The sequence below is a fragment of the Chelon labrosus genome (genome assembly GCF_963514085.1).
Source record: "Chelon labrosus genome assembly, chromosome: 11".
NCBI classification, from domain to species: domain Eukaryota; kingdom Metazoa; phylum Chordata; class Actinopteri; order Mugiliformes; family Mugilidae; genus Chelon; species Chelon labrosus.
Window position 1 is genome coordinate 16,468,715 of NC_140344.1, and position 21,453 is coordinate 16,490,167.

Sequence of the window (21,453 nt, forward strand, 5' to 3'; positions counted from 1 at the left end):
TTTTAATAAACTGCCTGTATACTTGCAAAGTTCTCAATGCTTCGGTTTACATGTAGAGACCCTAGTTATGCTACCGTGTAAGTGTGGTGATATTGTGAGCCTTGTTAGTGGTATAGAAATAGCGATTTCTTTTTATGTGTACGTGTGCCCCGAAGGCTAGCGTCATACGCTAATTAGCGGTTTGCAAGAAAACTGGTCACATTTGACTAACAAAACAAAAGCATGAAAACAAATACCAGAGAACGGTCGAACTCGGTACACATGTGTTATTAACCCCAGGTTCATTTTGCTCCGGAGTTCCCCTTTAAGGGCCCTGAACAAATATTATCTGGACGTTAAATGTAAACATTAAGCTGAGTGAATGTTAAAAAAAAGTTGCCATTCACTGAAGGGTGTGCCATCACGGTGCGTTTGAGCTCTTAAACTGAAAAAAAAAAGAAATAAAAATAGTAAATAGTTAACGATTTGGACTCAGATCAGCTACTGGATTATTTCTTAACATGACACTAGTTGGCAAAATTGTAAAGGAGACACAGGAATAAAAAAAATAACACTACACCTCGTAGAATAAATAAAACATACAGCAGAAAAAGAGTAACAGCAACAGAAATGCAGGTCCTACAAAACAGCTGAAACAAAAAAACAAAAGTTTTAACGTATTTGCATCTGAAATAAAGAAAGTGCCTCATCTCTTACACAACAACACTAATGTACTGTGTGTCGGTTTTGTCTCCCTGCCACACTAAGGCTACATTTCTGGCCACTGAAAAAAACAGGTATTTTTGTGTGTACTGTAGCTTCTGACGCTAAAAAAACAAACGAGAGACTGCCAAAGCAGGACAAAGTCGGAGGGATTTTCCTAAACACGAGCATCATTACCCCACACACAGGCAGAGGACGGGAAAAAGAAAGAAAAGAGGTTGGGAGATAATACCATATATTATGCAGGGAGAGAGGTGGAATGCAGCAACAAGCTTCTTACAAGCAAGTACACGCCTGGTCTGGAAAGGTGCTAACAACAGTACATATAGGACAGAACAGTGCCTCGCTTCTGGGAACGGTTGAGCCGCAGACCACAACTAGGCAACTGCCCCCGAGGGTTTTTTACTTTTGACTCAAAGTCGAGTCATCACGCTCGAACAGAGAGGCGTAACAGAACAAAAATGTGAAGCAAGCTAGCAAACACAGCGTGGGCAGATAGACACGAGGCTACGCCGAGCAAATGGGGGCGAGTGATGAAATATGAATGGAAACGGTGATGATTTAGATCCAGACTTGCAGGCTAGTGTCTGTCATGTTTATCAGCGGCCCACGGGGAGAGACGGTTCCCGATTCACACTCAAGTGCAAACAAGCCCCGCAAGCATAGTCTCTGTAATTGATGTACTAATGGGAGTGCGTGGGGTGGGGAGGGGACGGCGGCGTTGGACGGAACGGGGACGAGTCCAGACTGGGACTTCAAAGGCGCGCTGGACGCTTATCAACAAACGCGCTCTCGTCAGACACAAGAGGGATGGAACAGATGAAAGGAGTGCTAATGCACCTCCTCCTCGACCCCCATCAAGCCATCCTTCCTGCTCTATCAGCAGACGTAGGAGGATGCAGAGTATCGGAAAACACGCGCACAAAAACACACACACACGGAGGCAGCGGGTCAGAGTCACTGCATTAACTTTTTACAAGGTAAAACTATTTGATTGTCGGGAAACTTAAAGTTGAACACATTCAAAAATTGCTTAAAATGAACAACTAATCTACTATCTCAGGGCTGTTAAGCGGAAACAACAGCCACCCCTTCTGACAACATGTTTTCCATAAACCATTTTACAGATTGTACCTTCAAGCCACAAAGAACAATGAGTCTTTAAGTCACATGGATGTAATTATACCAGCTACCAGAGTTTATATGGTACGTTTATATGTTATACGTTATATATGTTAACAGACTTTAAGATGCAGTTAAAAAAAAATAAAACGGTAAGCAGAGGTAAGCAGACAAAAGCTGGGATTGTTTAGACAAACTGTTCTTTTAAAGGTCTACAGTAAACCTTCATGCCTTACAAAAACAAATAGTTTTGGTTTGGTGTGACCAGATTTTGACATATCATGCCACCACTCCACTAGAGGAGGGGAGAATGTAATTTGGTTTATGGTTTTACAAATTTAACATTATCCTTTGCCTAGGCCCATCACTTGCCAAAATGACAAATCCCTCTGGTGATCTTATTATGGGTCAAAGCCGTGTTGTCGTGCAGGCTCCCCTGTGGGGCTACGGGACAACAGAGACAAAATTGTCCTGTCACCTTACCTTACCCTATCCGCCGCCGCACAGTCCCAATAATCTTTAATGTCCCGCGAATCTAAAGCCAATTTAGCGAGGATGAATGAGGATAGTGGCAGCTCCCAGGTGACGTGGCCTTTCCCTCCCATCAAGCAGCAATCGGAGATAGAGCTGCAGCGGGGAGCTCCAGAGACCTCTATATTTATCTGACACAGTAACAAGCCGCTGTCTGACTGCTGCATGGTGCAATACAGCTGTACGGTTTTTACTCATCCAAATGCCCCCCGTACCCCCCGCCCTCCCCACTTCTTGTTGGATTTTGCCAGCGATGAGGGGACCAAAACTGACCCAGCAACATGTCATCACGTTGACAGTTGTCGTGAATGAAATCGCATTCGCAGCTACACCGGCGGGAAGAGATACACGCAAGAATTCCGACCGGCACTTCACACACCGCTGGACTTCTGTAAAGGAGGAGCCATATTTCAAAGCGGAGAGCAATAATTCATCCTGGGCCACCCCAATGCTAACAAAGCACCAACTGGTGATTACTGTGTTGGAGTGGTCCATTGAGGCGACGGGCCAAGGAGCCGCCGGTCTGCCAAGAGAGCCATGCCAAGAGGGCTGGAGAAAGCAGAGGAGCCCCAGCCACCTGTGCCCATTAGGCTGCGTGCTGACAACTGCCCTGGGCCCCGGGGATCCCACCCAAACAAGCTAAGGAGAGGAGGAGGAGGCACCAGACAGGGTCAAGGTCATTTGCAGGATGTAGATATTAGACAAGTTGAGCTGCTTTACGCTGAAAGCTACACGGGGAAACAACTTTTGTTTAGAGCTAATATAACGTCAATCCTCGTGCCGGCATAAAGGGAACTTGAATAAAAGGTTCAAGGGGAAGTGTGTGGTTGTCGCAGGCATTTCATCTAGCTGTGTAATTCATGAGGTTTCCTTTGTAATTTCATGATGTCCTTTCATCTCCTCATTGTGCACATGCTCCGAAACAGAACAGACAGCAAAACCCCGCCGGCATGCTGAGGCCTGCTTGATATCCCTTTTTACAGATAGTGTGCACACAATGGACACAAACACACCCTTTAGATGATTCATCTAAGCTGCTGCAAGATGCAGCGATTGTTCTTCAGGACAATAACTCCTGCATGGTTGATGTAAGATTAAGCCCTAAACAAACTTTATGTGCAGCCTACCTCCTGGGTTATTTAGTACCAAAGCCACTCGGTCACAAAGCTTTAAAACGGGACACATAACACTTCTGCACACGGCCTTGGGGAGTGGATTGGCTTTCAAAGAAACACGTTTCAGCCATGTGTGGAGGGAAAGGTAGAAGGAGTAGCTCAGATCCCCTAGCATCTCCTTACCACACACATAACGGGAAGAAAATAGAGGAGCAGTGTTCCTGTGACCTCGGTGAACCTGACTAACTACTCTGGCAAAGCAGGATACTCTGCTCTCTCTGCAGCATGCCAGCGTACATCCTCACCTCTGCAGGAGAGATTTGTCAGCAGGAGATTTCTTTTTTCCGCTGTGGAATTAACCCGTGCTCTCACAGCTTACTTGCAGGCATGGCACATTATCTCCCAGGAGCCACTGCCAAGACAGCCAAGCAGTGAGTAAAAAGCTGCTCCGGCCTGAGCTATATGGAGGGATAGAGCCGGGACAGGCATTCAGAGAGAGGCGCAGCACAGGCGCCAAGGGCAGGCAGACGTGCGGACTCGTTTCTCTCACCTCTTTGAAAGGCATCACTACTAGGCGGCGATAGCCCTCATCCTTCCTGCCATTTAGAGCAGGACTGAGGGGAACCTACCACAGAGCCGGGGGGCCCCCAACGGAAGTCATAGTATTCATGCAGATTTATGAATGAGTGGTGAGAGTAAAGGATGAGTCACAGCTTCCGAGCTGCACGGCCAAAAAGCAGCAGGCGGCCTATCACCAGAGGCACTGGGTGGCTCAAACATGCATCAAACAGGCTGGCAAACACATTACACACTGGGCTGACACTTACACAAGCTCACATACATTCACACGCACAGAGATGAACACAGCAGGCACAGTCACACTGGGCCCGTGCAACCTGGGCACAAGTTGAGGAAAATATGTCAAGAGGGATGGCACGTGAGCGGAGAGAGCGTACATCTGTGTGAGTGCCTGTGTGTTTGGATGTGAGCGCAAGTGTGTCAGTCAGTCTCTTTGGAGGCGAGCAGCATGACACACAGGTCCTATTTTGGTCAATCAAGTCTATGAGAGGAAACCTTGGAAAAGAGGCCAATCTATCAGTGCTTTGAGAGGAGACCTTTGTAGGCCACAGAGGACAGGAGTCGGATAAACTCACAGGGCCGAGCATCAATGGACAATAAGCCCCGCTGTTCATACATGGACAATGACACACTGTATAACCATGCCATCGTGACTTTGCAAAACTTTGCGAACTTGCCATCAAATATTTTAAATTATAGCTACCAAGAAAGACACTGTTGTTGACATTAAAAGTCAGTAATAGCAGTCGACACGTGTCTGTGGCTTTTCACCACACACTGCTCAAGCAGCGGGGCAAATATAATATGTTACCATTTTGTGTTTGCAAGAAACTCAAAGCACATTAAAGTGTGAGGCCTAAGAGAATTCCTTTCTGACCAATCACACCCCAGGCTTCTCAGAAGTCCAACGGCAACCAATAAAACCAATTGAGCAGAAGAAGTATTTGTAACCAAGCTGAGTTTTCCCCTCGTTTTAATAGGGCTCAGGTTCTGGGTACTCCGTGAAGAAGGGCTCTGTTTTGGGTGACTGTACCAACATCAGCTGCTAACAGAGCGCCCACCCTCCAAAAAAAACGTAGATGGGAAAATGTGGCAAAAGGCAGGAGAAGGAAAGGGGACAAGGGAGGATGGGTGTAAGGATGTAAGTGGAAAAAGTTTAGCATTTTCTGTCAACCATGGGACATCCTTAAATGTAGAAATATGTAAAAAAACAAAAACAAAAAAAACAACCCCGTCCCTTCAAATAAAATGCAATAATAACGACGCTCAAATTTGCAGATATAGGTACAATTTCCTAATATATACCTACCAGTGTTTATGAAAACATAACTATTATGTCTCTGTTGAAGGAGAAGCTGTAAAGGGAATGACAAGAAAAGCCGTTCTTTACGTTTACATGCACGCACTAAAGCCTTTTTCCAGCCAGTTGTTGCTTCGCTCTCCCTTGGACCACTCTTTTAAGAGACATAAACATCCGAGAACACCAAGAGAACGAAGGGATGGCGTGAAGGGACCTTTGTTCACTCTCTAATGCATTTATTTCAATGACACCACGTGGAGTTTTAACACCGTGAATCAATAGCCTCCAGTCCTTGCGGGAAATAATAGAGACAAGGACATGCACATCCACGCCGTGCAAGCCAAGCATCTCGACTTTCATCTCGCATGTTGTTTACATCGTCCCGAAGTTGCCCACTGGTTAGCCCCAGGTGAACGCCACAGCCTTGTTCAATAGCTGTGGTGATCCAATGAACCGTGGCAGCGGATAACACGACGGATGTGATTATTCCGTCGTTAGTCCGGAGGTTGTGGGAGGGCGGGAGAAAACGAGTCTGACCAACAAGAGTAACATCTCTTTGGCACCGACTCTGGAACTCTGCTAACGCTTTGTACAAAATTGAGCAGAGCGCAGACAAGTACTTCATGCCCAGTGGAAAGAGCGGCTGTATGGGCACTGTGTGAGTCACGGTGCTGTGTGCGCCCCCAGGAAAGCACCGGACTCTCAAGGCTGGAATTCGAGCCCTTTTCTGTTTCCTGTCCCTATAACCGCAGGACTTTGATAAGCTCCAGAAAAGCCATTAAATATTTAAAGGCTTCCTGGTGTCTGTTGTTGACTGTTGGTTAAACAAAAGAGGCTGGACATGATCGTATGTTGCCCACCTTGGCACAAAACAAACCCCAGACGAACACTGAGTAGACCACACACCAATAAGTTTAAGACCTTACTTCAAAGAAGACACAAATAGCCTCGCTACGGTCCTGGACACGTAGTCAGCCCGTGATGTGCATTCCCCCATCTTTATCCCCTTAAAACTGCAATGACTAAACCAGCACCGATTTGTGCTTCACATGCCCGAAAGGGACGGACTCATTTTCCTACAAATTAACACACACCCCTTCCGTGTAAATATCAATAAATCTTGCTCGCAGCCGGCGCGATGGGAGTATAATGTCTCCACAGTACAACCGATCTTGACAAGAAGAAGTTTGATCTATGTGGTGGCTTCAGAAATCAATTAGCAAGAGCCTCTCAGGAAAAGGAAGGATTAGTCTGCTGTTTTATTTGTTATTAATTTAAATTATCTCGTCAATAAACTTTAATTAAATTAATTAGAACAGAGAGTCAGGAAAACAACCCAAATGAAAACTGAAATGAAGACATCTATCCTTAAACAGTTGCCAAGTAACCACTGTGTTTTAAAACAGCCTTGTGATATTGTAGATTTTTCTTAATGATAAAAGCACTACAGCAGTTACTCCTTTTTTGTAATGTTTGCTATTCAGCTGCTTTATGTTCAAATTACAAGTACTGTGTCTCACAGTGTCTCATTTTTAAAATTCGTTGCTTAAGTAGGTATCAATAGAGCTGGAAGTGACTGCCACAGTCATAAGGAGGAAGTCAGAGCCTATTGATGCATGACCAAGTAATTTGATGATTGATGTTTTTTCCATTAGATTTGGCAAAAAACAAAGCTTGTGTGTTTTTCTTTATTAAAAATAGGCAGTGAAGACTTCTGTGTTAAGTTGACGCAGAGGCTACGGCGTTAACGCAGACACCTACGCAGAGCCTAGCCTAATGTAACTAGAACGCAAAAGAACGCAAGAGCTGTGATTGGTCTGCTTGGTAGTAGCGTGTTTCCACTTTAGTATTTCCAGCTGATGTAAGGTTAACTGAGGAGGATTGGAGATACAGACATTTTGTCTAAATATCGGCGAAAGTTTCAGTCGCCATTGTTGAAAATGAAGCAGGAAGTGGAAACAAAAATGAACCCGACTGGCAAAAAACACAGCGCCGACTAGCGTTTGGGTGGCGTTGCTACAGAGCGAGCCAGACTGACGAGTGCACAAGTGTAAATGACTCGCACTGCCGTAGGCTACGTTCGTAGGTCCTTGCATTCAGGTCCTGCAGTACCATGTAAGCGCCTTAAGAGTCACACTCGATTTTGTCAACCTGTTAGAACTTGCTCCTAATACAGCTGCATCACCTAAAAAAAAAAAAAAAACATTTCCCTCTGCTGTGAAGTAGGCTCAGGTCAGAGCACTAGGGAGTAAGGGAGTAATTATCAAATGCAAAAGTCTCCCAGGCTGATTGAAGCTCTCCCAACTACCAGGGCTCCAAAACGCTTTTGCTCTGCTGAGTTTGTTCTGGGTTCAGTGCAGGGCCACGAGGCTGACTGACAACACTCTCATAAAGGCATAAGAGGAAAGCAGGTCCACTTATGTTGGATTTTCACCTTGCACTCACACAAACCATTTAGTTTTGGTATGCTTGGTTCATTAAACCTTCACAGGTACACTTGACTTATAATCAAGTATCAACAGCTATCAAAATAAACATTGAGGACATGTTGTTCCTTCAAATCAGGCAGCTCAACGAGGTGAGGGCTGAGAATACCGCAAGCGAATATGCTATCACATAAAGAGGATATGTGAGCTATGTGAGAACCAGTGAGTCAGAGAGTGTGTGCCTCCCTGTGGAGCTATGAAGACTAACCTGCCCTCGGTTTGGGCATAGATACAGCAGCATGCTTTCTTGCTCATCTGCCTAATTGTAACGCCTTCTCGTCTATCTGGTTTTGGCTCAGGTCCAGCGGCAGAGGGCACAGTGACCCGAGGAGGCTACTTGAACCAGGCCAGACACCTTTAAGTCACGGGATCCCCCCCATAACTCAAAGCAAACAGTGTGTAATGTCAAAGGATCCGGGGCCCGGCCAAGCAAGCTGGTTGCTTGTGACCGCTGCGTGAGCGAGAGAATGTCTCTGACAAGTAAACAGTGGAGAGATATCTGACAGCCGGAGCTGTTAACAGCCCCTGATAAGCCCTGCCGAAAGGAGTGAGGTGAAAACAGAAGAGGAAACACCAGCAGAAAAACTGACAAGGACAATTAGACATGAGGCCAAGGCTGTGTGAAGTACAGAAGGCCAGTGAGAAAGAAATGAGCAGACAGCACGCAGGAAGAGGGGAAAGCAACTGCAGGGAATGCAGCGAGGATATACGAGGAAGCATGGGGGGGCTGCAAGGAGGAGGAGGAGGAGGAACAAAAAAACAAGTGGAGGGACGGGCCTTTTTCAACACTCTGAGCACTGCCCTTCAGCGAGAGCTTGCTGTTGAGCTTGTATACTTGACATTTGTCTGACATTTCCCCTCAGTGCCCCTCCTCTGGCGTACGGCTCCTCAGTAAGGGCCTCTCTACGCATCACTGCCTGCCACTAAAAAGCACCCAGAACCTCTGCTCCAATCTGCACTTCCCTCCACAGTCACTCCCACTCACTTCTATCCAGCCATAAGTACGACATTAACCTGACTTACTATGTCCCGTATCATGTTAACGTTCCCCTCTGTGAAGGCTGATCTGTTTAATACGCCCCAAACTGTTGTGGGAAACAGTATCTGGTGAGTGGACAAACATGTGGAAAAAGGAGTTTTTTTGTTGCTCTGCGAAGCACTGGAAGGCCCAGAGGCTAAAGCACGGCAGACAGCACTCCCTCCTCATGTAGTGTAATTAAAGAGGAGACCAGGCCGTATTGACTAGAAAACCACTGCATGCCCTTGAAGGAACATCTGTACTGGAGAAAAACAAGGCAATTATGCAGAGGGGTGGAGGGAGGAGAGAGGAATCTTAAGCAGGAAGAAGGAGACACATCAAACCTTTAAAAAACAAAGCCAGGCATAAAGCCTAGAATATTAAAAGACATCACCGATCCACTCTAGCTTCACCCGGTCCTATTATTGCCTCTGCAACTCCTTTTTTTTTTTTTTTTTTTTTTAAACCAATGTGTAGCTCTCTGAAGTCTTTATCTGGAGCCTTGAGACCTCCAGGCCCTCCAGATCAATGCATTTACCCTGACCTCGGCCTGGGCCCCCCGAGAGAAGCGAACGGGCTCAAACAATACTCCCGCTCCGCCTCTCAAGTCCGACGTGAGAGAACAGAGAGTTTCACCACAAAACCCCAACACAGCATCCACTGTGGGAACAGACGGGATGAAAAAGGTCATCGGAGGCGATTGCACCTTCCACAATGCGGCCTTTTGTAAATATGCACATTCAGGAAAACGGCGTGTTGTTTTTAAATCATATTGCAATTGTACATGGAATTGAACAACACGCAGCGAGCTCCATCAGGTCAGGAAAAAACAAGAGACACAAACAATAAACAGCACAGCTTTTCTAAAGAGACAGACGTGGCCACCAGGGAAAGGACGCAAGCTTGATTTCCACCATTTGTTTTGAGGGTCCCGGAGGAGAGAAGGAGGGGCGGTGTTTGAGGCTCCAATCAGAGAGCGGGAGTCGCACACGGGTCTACAATAAAATGGGGCTGGATGAACATTTTCCCATCATTACATGGGATAAATATATATTATACATTATATCTTGGGGGTAAAATAAAAGACAATGCATGCTTGGCCCGAGGACACAACTGACATCAGCAGCTGCACGGATAGCATCACAAGCAAGAAACTTCACATGACACCACAGTAAGAAGAATGGCTGGTTCGTGCCAGGAAGCCTCATAACATTTCTACCAGGAGTTTCATCAACAGCTCAGCTTTGGCTGCTTGTGTCAAAACATGGTGCAGGAGAATATCATAAATGACTCATAAAGTAGTTCTAAGGAAACCGGTCTACTCGCCCTGGTTCCTGATCTTAAAGCACAAACCGTCTCTTCACTCTGAAATCTGCGAAAAAAGTGGGGATACGCAACGCTGCCACAGTCACCTTAAGTGCTCTGCAAATGACTGAGACGAGCCTACGGCAAGCACCAAACACACGAGTGAATTAAATCAAACCGGCAGACTGAAAGGAATTTAATATATATCTTATGACCCTGCCCTGAACTTTTTAAGAAGGAACTACATGACCCTGCTGCCGGGGCAAAGATAAACAAGGATGACCCTCCTCCAAATTTCTCAATATACCCCTTTTCATAAATTGCAAAATGTCCCTCAGGCAAATATTTAGCTGACATGGTCCAGACAGGTAGACTACCTCATTTCTTGGCAGAGCAACTGAGTATGCCTTTCTAATGCCTGGTGCTCTATATTGCAGCCATCCTTCACTCCACAAATAGCCTGATCTAAAGACAAGGTTCTCTATAATGAACAGAGAGGAAATGTTTGCACTGGCCCATGGACAATCCTGCTGCCTGACGGAAATGAAGGGAAAACACTGCGTAGATTCATGGGATTTGTTCGCCGGCGAAGAAATGCACAATTTTCAGAATGTTTGCGAGACTGGAAACCACCGGCCTAGATCAAAGCCACATCTGCATTTACTCTACTTGTATAGCTAAACATCGCACAAACACGGCTGGGATTAAAATTAATTTGGCGGACGTCACATCCAAAGCACGGTCTGCTTTATTTGTTATTCCGCTGTGATAAAGTATAAAATATAATGTCAAAGATACCTTTCTGGCAATGGTTGGAGGTCCAGCAGCGATAGTTATTGTTGTCGTTGAGTTGCGTCCTCTGACAAAGTGGGTTATGCTCCATGATGCCGGGGCAGACATCGTCACACTCCTTTGACTTCTTATTCCAACTGATAACGCTGTTCAAGCCAGCATCCATAATAAGAGACCAGTCCACCGAGTCCAGGTAGCAGAGCTCGGCGTTCTTTTCAATCCGCACCGCACCTCGGGTGATGTTCCTCAAGTTGTACAGGCCGATATCTTTCAGGCTGGGCATCTCGTAGATCACCAGCGCGTAGTTGTAGAAGAGGTTGCGCCCGCGGATGACGCTCAGGTTGGGGAACAGCACGCTGAGGCTGTCCAGGCCCGAGACGCGAAACAGCAGCAGGTAGTCAGTGATCATGGTCAGCTTGGGGAAGCTGAGGGAGCGCAAGTCCTCCAGGTGGATGTTGTTGGTCTTGTCGTTGATGAGGAGGATCTGCAGGTAGCCCTCCACCACCGTGCAGTTCTCGAGCCGCTTGAATTCGCTGATGTCGTTTCGGATGTCGATACTTGGGCCGCAGGCTGGAAGACACAGAGAGAGAGAACACATGAGGATGGCATTGTTCATGTTAAAGACAACGCTTTAAATTTGAATCCAAGATCAACATAGCACAAGTGTTTGGTGGGGAATCTAGCAGTGCCTCATGTTCAGCAGTAGCAGCCAAGATGGTAAGGCTGGAACTCTGCTGGCAGTTTGTCATAAATGCAAATAACACAGAGCTCTGAGGGGCAGACAGTGTGTGCAGTTGGTGCTAGGACATCACGTTACTGTATTAAAAAAAAAAACAGAAGTTAATTTGTTCTCGGTGTTCTCTCACGTAGGTATTTTTATTGTTAACAAGACGGAGGGATTATCAGCTGAAGAGGTGACTCGAGAAATAGCTTTGTTAGATTCACATCGAGGCGCACAACATGTTGATACACATTCTGCATTATCTCACAATCATTTCTCTGTACTACAGTTTTGTCTGTCACCTTAGATAACCCCAGCGTTTAAATAAGCCAATTCCCTGTGCTCGGAAAACAACACTTGAAACCACAGAGCCTGGAGCGTCCTCTGATACCACACAAACACACGCACACACACACACAAACACGCGCTCACTCTGACACTCAAAGATTAACAGCAGAGACACCATTTATTATTGACGACGCTCAACTCTCCCACTAATTGTGCCTTTCGACTACTACATTATGTAACTTCTAAACATACAAAAAATACATTCTCACACAAACAGTAAAATGCCACAAGCGATGATGTTCCAAACACACTGTTTTGGCCACTACTTTGGCATTTATGTTCAGCAGATCAGGGCCGTGGGATGGTCTCATCTCTCAAATTGGTAAGCCGCCTCTCCAGACTGCGTTTTAATACGTTCATGGCCGTTTTCAGGCTTTGCAACGACAACAAAGGGAAAAGGTCAGGGGGGACGTGACTGTGTGTCATTGAAGACATACGCACGTTAATCATAAAATAACTGTATTTGCTCAAAATTATGTGTGTTAGGCGCTTGAAGACGAACATTTTAGGTGCTTGTCATGTGCAAAAACTTTACATCAACTTTGTTTGTGTGAATTTTCCTTGATGGGAACTCATTTCACTATAAGAACGCACTGTAAACCTTGGTCTAATCATTTGTTAATACACAGGATTAGATGTTACAATCCCTTGTGCCAAGATCCCAGGCAAAACACATTTAGAGGCCCTGTCCAACTGAGAAACCCTAACAAACCTACGGTCATGAGATATGACGATTAACCTACAATCTGAATTAACTACGTAAATGCTAATGACTTGTAGGCCCACAGAGCAGCAGAGGATAATTCAAACCTTGTGCAATATAAGCTAACCAATAATAATAGTAATAATAATAATAATAATAATAATAATAATAATAATAATAAAGCCAAATCTGTTTTTTTTTTTTTTAAAGTAAGATTCACAAATGGCATTTTCTTTACTTGACCAGTAATATAACTCCCAACACATTATACTGAAGGCGCATCTTGATGCAGGCATGTTTCTTGAAGCTACCAATCAATCTCCAAACGCAAGGAAGGTCAATGCTATCTGGCATTATTATTTTTTTTTTAATGCACCAACATGTGTAATTGCCACTTGTGGCTGCAGAGGTTAATGCTGCTGCTGCTGCTGCTGCAGAAAAGTCTCGCTGTAATAGAAGATCATTTCTTCTAATGTTATTGTACACGAATGCACTCGGAGGATCTTTAACATTTTAGGTCTGATTTTCCTTTACACGTTTGCACTGAAGTTACTTTTAGCTCACCACTTCAAACACTTCTCAGTTTTAGTTGACTGTGAATTCATTTTGTCAGTTTAGCTTAGCTTTTATAGCCAGTTTTATCGTTAAATCTAGTCTGCCACTTTAACATACCTGCTACATTTAACCTTTTTCTATGTTTTGCTTTACCTTTAGCTATTACAACCATTTGTCACTGTAATTTATCCAGTACTTCAATGTTACGTACTTAACCAATCTCAATATTCCTTCTTCTATTTCTTCTTCTTTTCCATACGTTTCCCTTAGCTACTACAACTATTCATTATTTTTGTTTTCTGTGTATTCATTTCAATATTTTATTTATATCATTCAATTAACTTTGAGCCACTCCACAATCTTTCCACATACTGTACTTCCACACACACATCAGATGTTGGGAATCATGCGTTAGCCAAAAAGCTAAACAGTTCATCTGTAACACTTGATAAAAACCTCTTAATTCTGATATATTGCGTATTAAATATTTACGAGACAATATACGATTTATCTAATTAAAAGAATTGGCGGATAATGTAGCTGTAGCGGTTGCATATTAAAATAAGGTTTAACACTTGGCACAGGAAATGCCTTGACATTTGAGCTCCTTGGTTAAACCTGTTATGTTCTTACAAAGGCTTAGGACGGCGGCGCGGAGAGCGAGCCCGTCCAGTGAGACAAACAGACAAGAGTCTTTAAACCTTGTCAAAACAGCGTCTAAAGGGATAAGGCAAAGAGCTAAATGGTTTCCGGTCCCGATAAAAACACTGTAAGACCAAACGGCCGCAGACGTATAGCATGTATGACCGGTCTTTGACATTTATTCAACAACAGACTATCTTGAAACGTCTCCGCAAGTAAACTAACTCCACTTCAGCAGTGAACAAAAAAAAAAAAAAGCCATGTTCGATGTGCTTTCTTCAAGCTATTCTCTCAAAAATAGAAGCCGCATTGTTTATGGGGGTGAATGGGCTATATTTGCTCCTGTCGGGGTGTTTCGCTTCTCCAAATTTAGAACGGAAACAATTACTCCAGCAGAATATAGTATTTGCTTTCTCCAATCAACACCAATGCCCCTGGGCTCCACTTGTGAGCCATCGAGCTGCATGTCTTCTTTGTTTCATTGAGAATTTTCTCCCAGCTTCTCGAGCAGCCGCGGAGAGAGGGAGGAGGGGTGGAGCCACTCGAATACAAAGACTAATTTGTTTGTTAGTAAAGAGAAACTCTGGGCTCCACTTCCTGATGAGGGCATTAATAAAATCAAGGGGCGTCTGGCCAGGGAAAGATAAGATTTCTGCCAAACGCGGCGATCTGAGGCCATCTTATAACAAAAAGAAGCTGCAGTGCACTAAACACATTGCTTGGTAAATGCCAAGAAGATTTTCCTGAATATGTGAAAATGATTGCGACTCAAAAAGAGCAAGAGAAAAAAGAAAAATAGAAAGAAATGAATGACACAACCCTCCTCTTTTCTGTTCCATCCCCTTGTTCTACTCATTAGTCATGTTAAGTAACAGGAATTCCAATTATTTCCTTGCAAAAAGGCTGAGAAGGAGGCTGCCTCAAACTAAGCCCCTGGGCTTCTCTGATTCTTGCCAGTCAGTCTATTTGTAGTGAAGACAACAACGCTTAAATAAGATTTAGAAACCAAACACTAGTCATTTATGCATAAATAAGATATATTTCAGCGCCGGAGCCCTTGATAACCCCGCATACATGTGTCCGGCTCTCCCTCCTGTGTGTCTTTGCTCTTCACACTGCTGAGCAAACACGCATATCTCCACAGCGTAATGGGATCCATCGGCTCATGTTTATGATTGATAAACCTTGCCCCGGCCCTCTGAGGAAATATCATCGCACAAACACACACACACACACACACCTGCACAAGCACCCGGTCAAACACGGCCCCCCGCGCGAGTCCGTCATATTAAGCCAAGGCTAATGGTCGCTGTTTATGTTAACATCACATAAAAAAATCCGATTCAGATCCAGCAAACATGCCCGGCGTGTAAATAAACAGCGTCTCAGTTTTGGCTGACAGAAACACAAGATTGAAATCTGGACCACACGTCGTGCTGTTTATTGAAAGGCCTCAAACTGAGCATTCTGGGAAAGCACTTGACTATATCCTTTACCAGACATCCAGTTGTAAACGCCACTGTGGGATAAATGAAGGATTAAATCATCTCATCTTATTAGGGACTCTTCTGTGTTTAGTTTAAGGGCAGTGGTTTGCAGCCTTTACATTTTCGGCATCCTAAAAGTATTATAGCAGTTACAATAATAGATTTGCAAATGTAAAAAGGCTGGACATAATAGTGGTTTCCATTATGGATTGATTATCAGTTATGTTTACATGGACAATAAGTCAATGTTTCTGCAATTTCCCCATTGCGGGACAAATAATGTTTTTTCTTATTCTTATTCTTTAGACTGATTGAGATCGTTCCCGTTCTCTATTCTAACTTAAGTGCTTACGTGATCGCCAAATAAAACAATATAAAAAGACAAATGAATAAATTCACACGCCTATAAACACCAATCGGAATATAAAGAAGAGTAATCCCGCCCCCCCCCCCCCCCCCCCCACTTTACTGACAACACAGAGTTCATTAAAAAGAAAAAGATGGCCAAGAAGGTTTCTAACATCGCCGCTACATCGATTCCTGCTTTGTTCATCTTTACAACCACTTGCTCTAACAGCAGGGAGGGAGCTGGTCACTGTGCGGTCATCCCCCCCCGACGCCCCCCTCCCCCCGACCCCCGCACCTGCCACATCAACTGGCTCTAATCCGCAGCATACTGGAAGTCATCTGACCAGTGATCTGGAGGGGCACTTCCACTCAGTGGACCTTACTTCAAACACCGTGGCTCGGATATCACCAAAACCCCAAACAGTAACACTACACTTCCCATCATAACAACTGCCCCACACAAGGACTCCCCCCCTCGGCCAGAAGGAGAGCAGAGGGCAGGAGGTAACAAACTCCGTGTTTACATTCGCGCCACAACCGCTCTGATAACAGCGACATGGTTTGCAGTGACCTGATTTTTTTATCGAATCGTTCTATGATGGGTATGTTGAAGCCGACAGGGAAACAAGGGAATTAGAAGTTGTTTTAATGTACGGTAGGTGGTGAGAATTATCCAGCCCCCGGTAGTGATGCAGCTGCTTAATATGAGTTTGAACACATACTGTGATGTGTAAGGAGATTCACTCCACAGAAGAACGGAGAGTAAATTAAATAATCATACTCAACTCTGTGTCAGACTGAATGAGCGCTTGCGCACTTAAGATAATCAACCTAAACTAATTTACATTGCCTTCATCAGCCTGTAGATATTTGGTTCTAATTTAGTGCTAAAATTTTCTCCCAACTTTCAGTCGGAGGATAACCTTTGAGTGATGAATTCCTCACACGGGACAGATCCGCGCTGAGTTCTTGACGAACAGCTTTCAACTGACATGGCGAGTGCCGTCCATTAGACGAGCTAACGTTCGCAATCATCTCACAAATTGTAAAATACTCCACGGGCCATTAAACCGACAGCCGATGATGATGATGATGATGATGATGATGATGATGATTTATGTGCGGTTGGCCAGAGACTGCATTTGAGCAAATCCAATGACGTGCCACTTGAAATAAAGTGTTTAATTAAGCATTGCAAACCTCAGCTGGAGGAGCTGGAGGACAGCGTTTCGACTGCGCTCTCACAAACTAGCCCAGTGACACACTTTCACATCCTTACTCAGGGCCACGCCACTGACTCAGGCTGTCACACCGAGTTCTGCTGCAGTACGCACAGAAAGCTGCACAATAAACTCACATGTGCGCACACACACACACACACACACACACACACCGCAGGGCTGTGACACTCGCTACAATCGCCAGGGGTGCGCCAAGGCTTTCCTGCATCCAGCAGAGGTGAAGGAAGTGGACTTAAAGGGAGTGTGTGTGTGTGTGTGTGTGTGTGTGTGTGTAACTTTGTCACGCCAGTCACAAGGCAGAGCAGGACACCTTGGAGTAGAGTGACAGCAGTCATACCCGAGCCGCTTGCCCCGTCATGACATGGGGAGCTGAACTGCAATATGCTATACCCCAAAGGGAAAGGAAGGAAGGCCGCCTGTCAAACACAATGCTCACCGACTCTTTGATTATTTATCCCGCCATTCAGGTTTTCCGAAGCAGCGTGTTCTTTCATAAATAACTGAACGGGAACAGTGTCGTGCCCTCACGGAACAGGACAGAGGGTGCCTGTGCTCACAAAACCCCTGCGCCAGTGTTGCTGGTGACATATCTATTTATAACTCCAACAGAAGCGGAGCCAAGTGATGAAGTTAAGCGCATCAGTCTATACGGGACACCAGTCCGTGCGAACGGCAAAAGCCAATGTAAAAAAAAAAAAAAAAAAGTCCACAAACTCGCTACTATCCCAATCAACAACACCAAGTCTGTTTCTCTTGCAAGTGTATTTTTGCACAATCTATTTCCAAACACCAAGCCTCTATCTCCCTCGCACTCGCTCTCTCCCTTTTAGAGACTTGTTTGCTGCATACTTGGAAGCCATGGCATGGAAAGTTTACTGTGGTGAGAGTTAAAAGGAGGCTTAATTACGTTTTATTGGTGCGGACAGATTATCAAAACGAACAGAGCAAAGAGAGTTTTCAACCCCTAATGGAGATCTTGGATATTTGTAATTTTCCACTAAGTGATGACAGAAGCTGGAAAGTCTGACCCTCTGCAGCCCACTGAAGTAAACACCATCCACGAGTGATAAATTGTTGAGACAACTACTATTCTTCACAGCCTTTGTCTCCGTATTCTTTGTTCTGGAAGGCCTGATGCATTATACACCACAAAGCATCGAGATCTGAGGGCAGCTACTCGTCTCCCAGCCCCCAGCTGCGTTCACGGGTCTTCTTCTCCTCGCCGAGCTCAGAGGGGCTCAGAGAGCGAGGCTGTGGTCGGATCACTGATCAATAGGACCGAATGAAGTTTTTTTTTCTTCCCCCGCCTCTATTCAAATGCTAATGGAGGTCAGTCTACACGTCTCCTTCCCATGTCAAGATGTCTCCACCACGTCCACTCAGGACTGTTGAATCGTTAAAACGGATGTGACGTGCAGCTGGCTAACACACTCAAGTCAGGTCACACAGACGCACAAGCGCAATCTCTGAGCACGAGACGGAGAGACACACCTGGAGAGCAAATGTGCAACTTCAAGCAACCGGACCGAACGAGTGCATGAAGTGCTTCACACTGCAAAAAGATCAGGACTTTCACTTAGGTAAAACTAACAACTCACTTTTCCGCATTCTTTTCCCTGCTGATGCTATGAACGCAACGTGACCGGTCACACTTTTTACTACTCTAAACATTTAGTTCACAGATGAAAGGAGGGAATTTTTCCAAATCATCTCTACAATCCAGTTGCCCTGAAGTTTTATTAACCTCGTCCAACGTGGTATTTGAAGAGTTTTCACTGAAATAGTTGAAACAGTTAACGTGTGACATTCTGCACACTGTATAACAATAACCAACAAGGAGTGAGGAAACCCTCATTGATCCTCATTGATCAGCTGTTCTATTTTAGCATTTGCAAAACAAAAACAAAAAAACAGCTGCCATGACTGAGGCACTTAGCAGTACATTAGATGATTTTAAATGAGGAGGAAAAAAAGCTTAAAATGTGCATGCAGGAGCTTTTGTTATCCTATATTAACTTTCAAAACGCTAAAAGAAAATGGTTTAAACATTTTCATGCAGAAAAGGACTTTTAAAAGTGTCCCTTTTTGAGGAAACTGAATTAGAATATGGTAGCACATTTTTTTAGAAAGGAAAGCTTGGCAGGAAACAAGTAATACAACTTTCTAAAGTAAAATATAAATAAATATCGCCTTTCTTCCAAAAGTTATTGAGCAGTATTGGACATTTTAAGATGTCGCCGTGTTTGTGTGTTGCCATCCATCATTTGTTGCGTGTCACTGACTCGTGTTCATCGAAGACCAGATTAACTCAGGTGCTCCTGCGTTTTAACGCTTGTATTTTTCTCTGTTTATTTATTCATTTATTTATTGAAACTGCACGTGTAATTGAGTTGTCGTCTCGCATACTTTTCCGCCGTCGAGAATATGTGCAATTATAGTTAATTCTACCGTGCTTTGTTTTTTCTTTTCTTTTTTTTTTTTTAAGAAGGGAAATGATTTTCTGATTTCGCCTGTTCATGCGCAGCGACGCCACACTACCAAAATGCAAAATGGCCACATGGTCGTAGTAACCTTCAGCTCTGCTCCCCGGATTCATCCTCTGCTTTCTGGATGTCGACGTGTCAATCAGTGCACATTTCCCTCCGTTTCCAAATGGACGCGACGGTTTCGTGAAACGAGCCGATATTACGCACAACAGTGACCATTTCGGGTGAAAGATGTTGACCCTTGCTGACGGCCGCTGTACTACCACATGGTCCTCTTGAGCTAATAAGTAACAGGCGCAAGTGTGTGTGCGATGTGTAAGCTCGCTGGGTTTGTCCAGTTCGGTATTAAGTATTAAATTCACCCTTTATTCTAATTAGTTTGTAAATAAACACACTGGTGCGGTAAATCTCCCACCAGTGCGCGTAATGCTCCTCTACAAGTCGTGCAGCTGGGTTCCAGGAGAACACATTAAGGTCTTTCCTTGTTGAAAACGGTACATTTTAACAGAATAATAAATATTCCAAACAAATACTTACGCTCTCCATTTGTGGAACATATCCAGAGAGTGGAGACAGACAGCATCAGACCCCAAAACAAGGTCGGGCAACCCATCCGTGTTTCTGATCTCACGTTCCTCAACATTATTTATCTCTTGGAAAAACTAAAAAAAAAAAAAAAGGCGTTGGACAAAACTGAAATAAAACAATCGGGTTGTGCACAGCAGCTCATAAAACAAAAGAGAACCTGAGCATGGAAAAAAAAAGGTTGGAAAAAATAAAATAAACGTGTCTGTAGCCTAGGAGGCTACTCTCAAGCAGCCTGCTAATGCCTGCTCGCTTGGCTGTCTGCTAGAATTCAGAATAAATGCGTGGAAATGGTTAGAACCAGGGTATTCCTTTGATTTAAAATAAAAATAAAAAACACTAAACCAGTCTGCTATTTTCGCCAGTCACAGGACACTTTGACGTTGGCTGGTATGGCACACACGCCAGTGATTTCACTGGATAAATGATGGTAATCCCCATCTTCATTCTCCATCTCTTGAAAACAGCAGTGCGCGTACGGTGCGTTCAGGCCCGGAATTAACAATCAAAATATCAGTCTAAATGTTGTTATGAGGAGCCTTAACCAGCATATTAAATTAACGCCAGTGTCGCTCACGAGAAGCCCCCGTGTGAATGACTGTGTATGAAGAGGAGGAGGAGGAGGAGGAGGTGGTGGTAGGGGGACAGAAAACACGTCCAGATCCACAGGGGTGGTGGCTCCGAGGTTAAAAAATGAATGAAAAACCTTTTTCCCTATGCCATTCACACAGCACGGGCTCCCGATCCACGCCGAGCAGCCCCGTCTCGCCACGAGAAGTCCTTTTTCAAACCAATTTCCCAGCTTCTCTGCGCGTACTCGTCTCCGCCGTCAGTCGGGATTTGCAGCTGAAAGAAAATACCAGACTTGTGCCACGCAAGAGAATGGGTCTCCAGCTCTCCAGCTAGACGACCTCGGCTGGGGTGGGAGGGAGAATACGTCCAAGGAGTTGCTCTTTGAGAGGGTTCCCGGCTTCGCCTTTATCCCCACGCGGGCGAGAAATTTTAAACAGAAAAAGTCCCGTTGCGCGTATATCCAGAGGCTGAAGTCCTACGGTTGAAGCAGGCTGCTGGTCTCCGCTCCTCCGTGGAATCGCTGCTGTAAACAAGAGTCGGCTTCTCTCACACAGAAACACATAGTGCTACGGATAAATTGGCCGGGAGCAGGGTGGAAAAACCGGAGTGGATTAGGACCCAGCGATCGTCAAAGCTCACGACAACCCAAACAGACACACACAGACACACACTACCAGCCAGCCGGGTGTCTGTGGTAGCAGGGCTCAGGATGATTTCTGTCTTCATATCTTTAGCAGAGGCAAACAAATAAATTCTTCTCGGATCAGATGCTGTCTACTATTATTAAATAATTTCTCAGTAGGTCTTATGTGGG

General features: G+C 44.8%; 1 protein-coding gene across 1 annotated transcript in view; it reads right to left on the reverse strand.

The window, feature by feature from the left end:
• The window catches only part of igf1ra (insulin-like growth factor 1a receptor), a 71,657-nt gene extending 50,514 nt beyond the window's left edge, over positions 1–21,143 (reverse strand). The window contains exons 1-2 of the mRNA XM_084555111.1: positions 20,019–21,143; positions 10,957–11,520 (exon numbers count right to left, since the gene is read on the reverse strand). Of these exons, the coding sequence (XP_084411237.1) occupies positions 10,957–11,520; positions 20,019–20,124 (670 nt within the window). The 5' untranslated portion in view covers positions 20,125–21,143. The remainder of the gene's footprint in view (positions 1–10,956; positions 11,521–20,018) is intronic.
• Between the last annotated feature and the right edge of the window lie 310 nt (positions 21,144–21,453).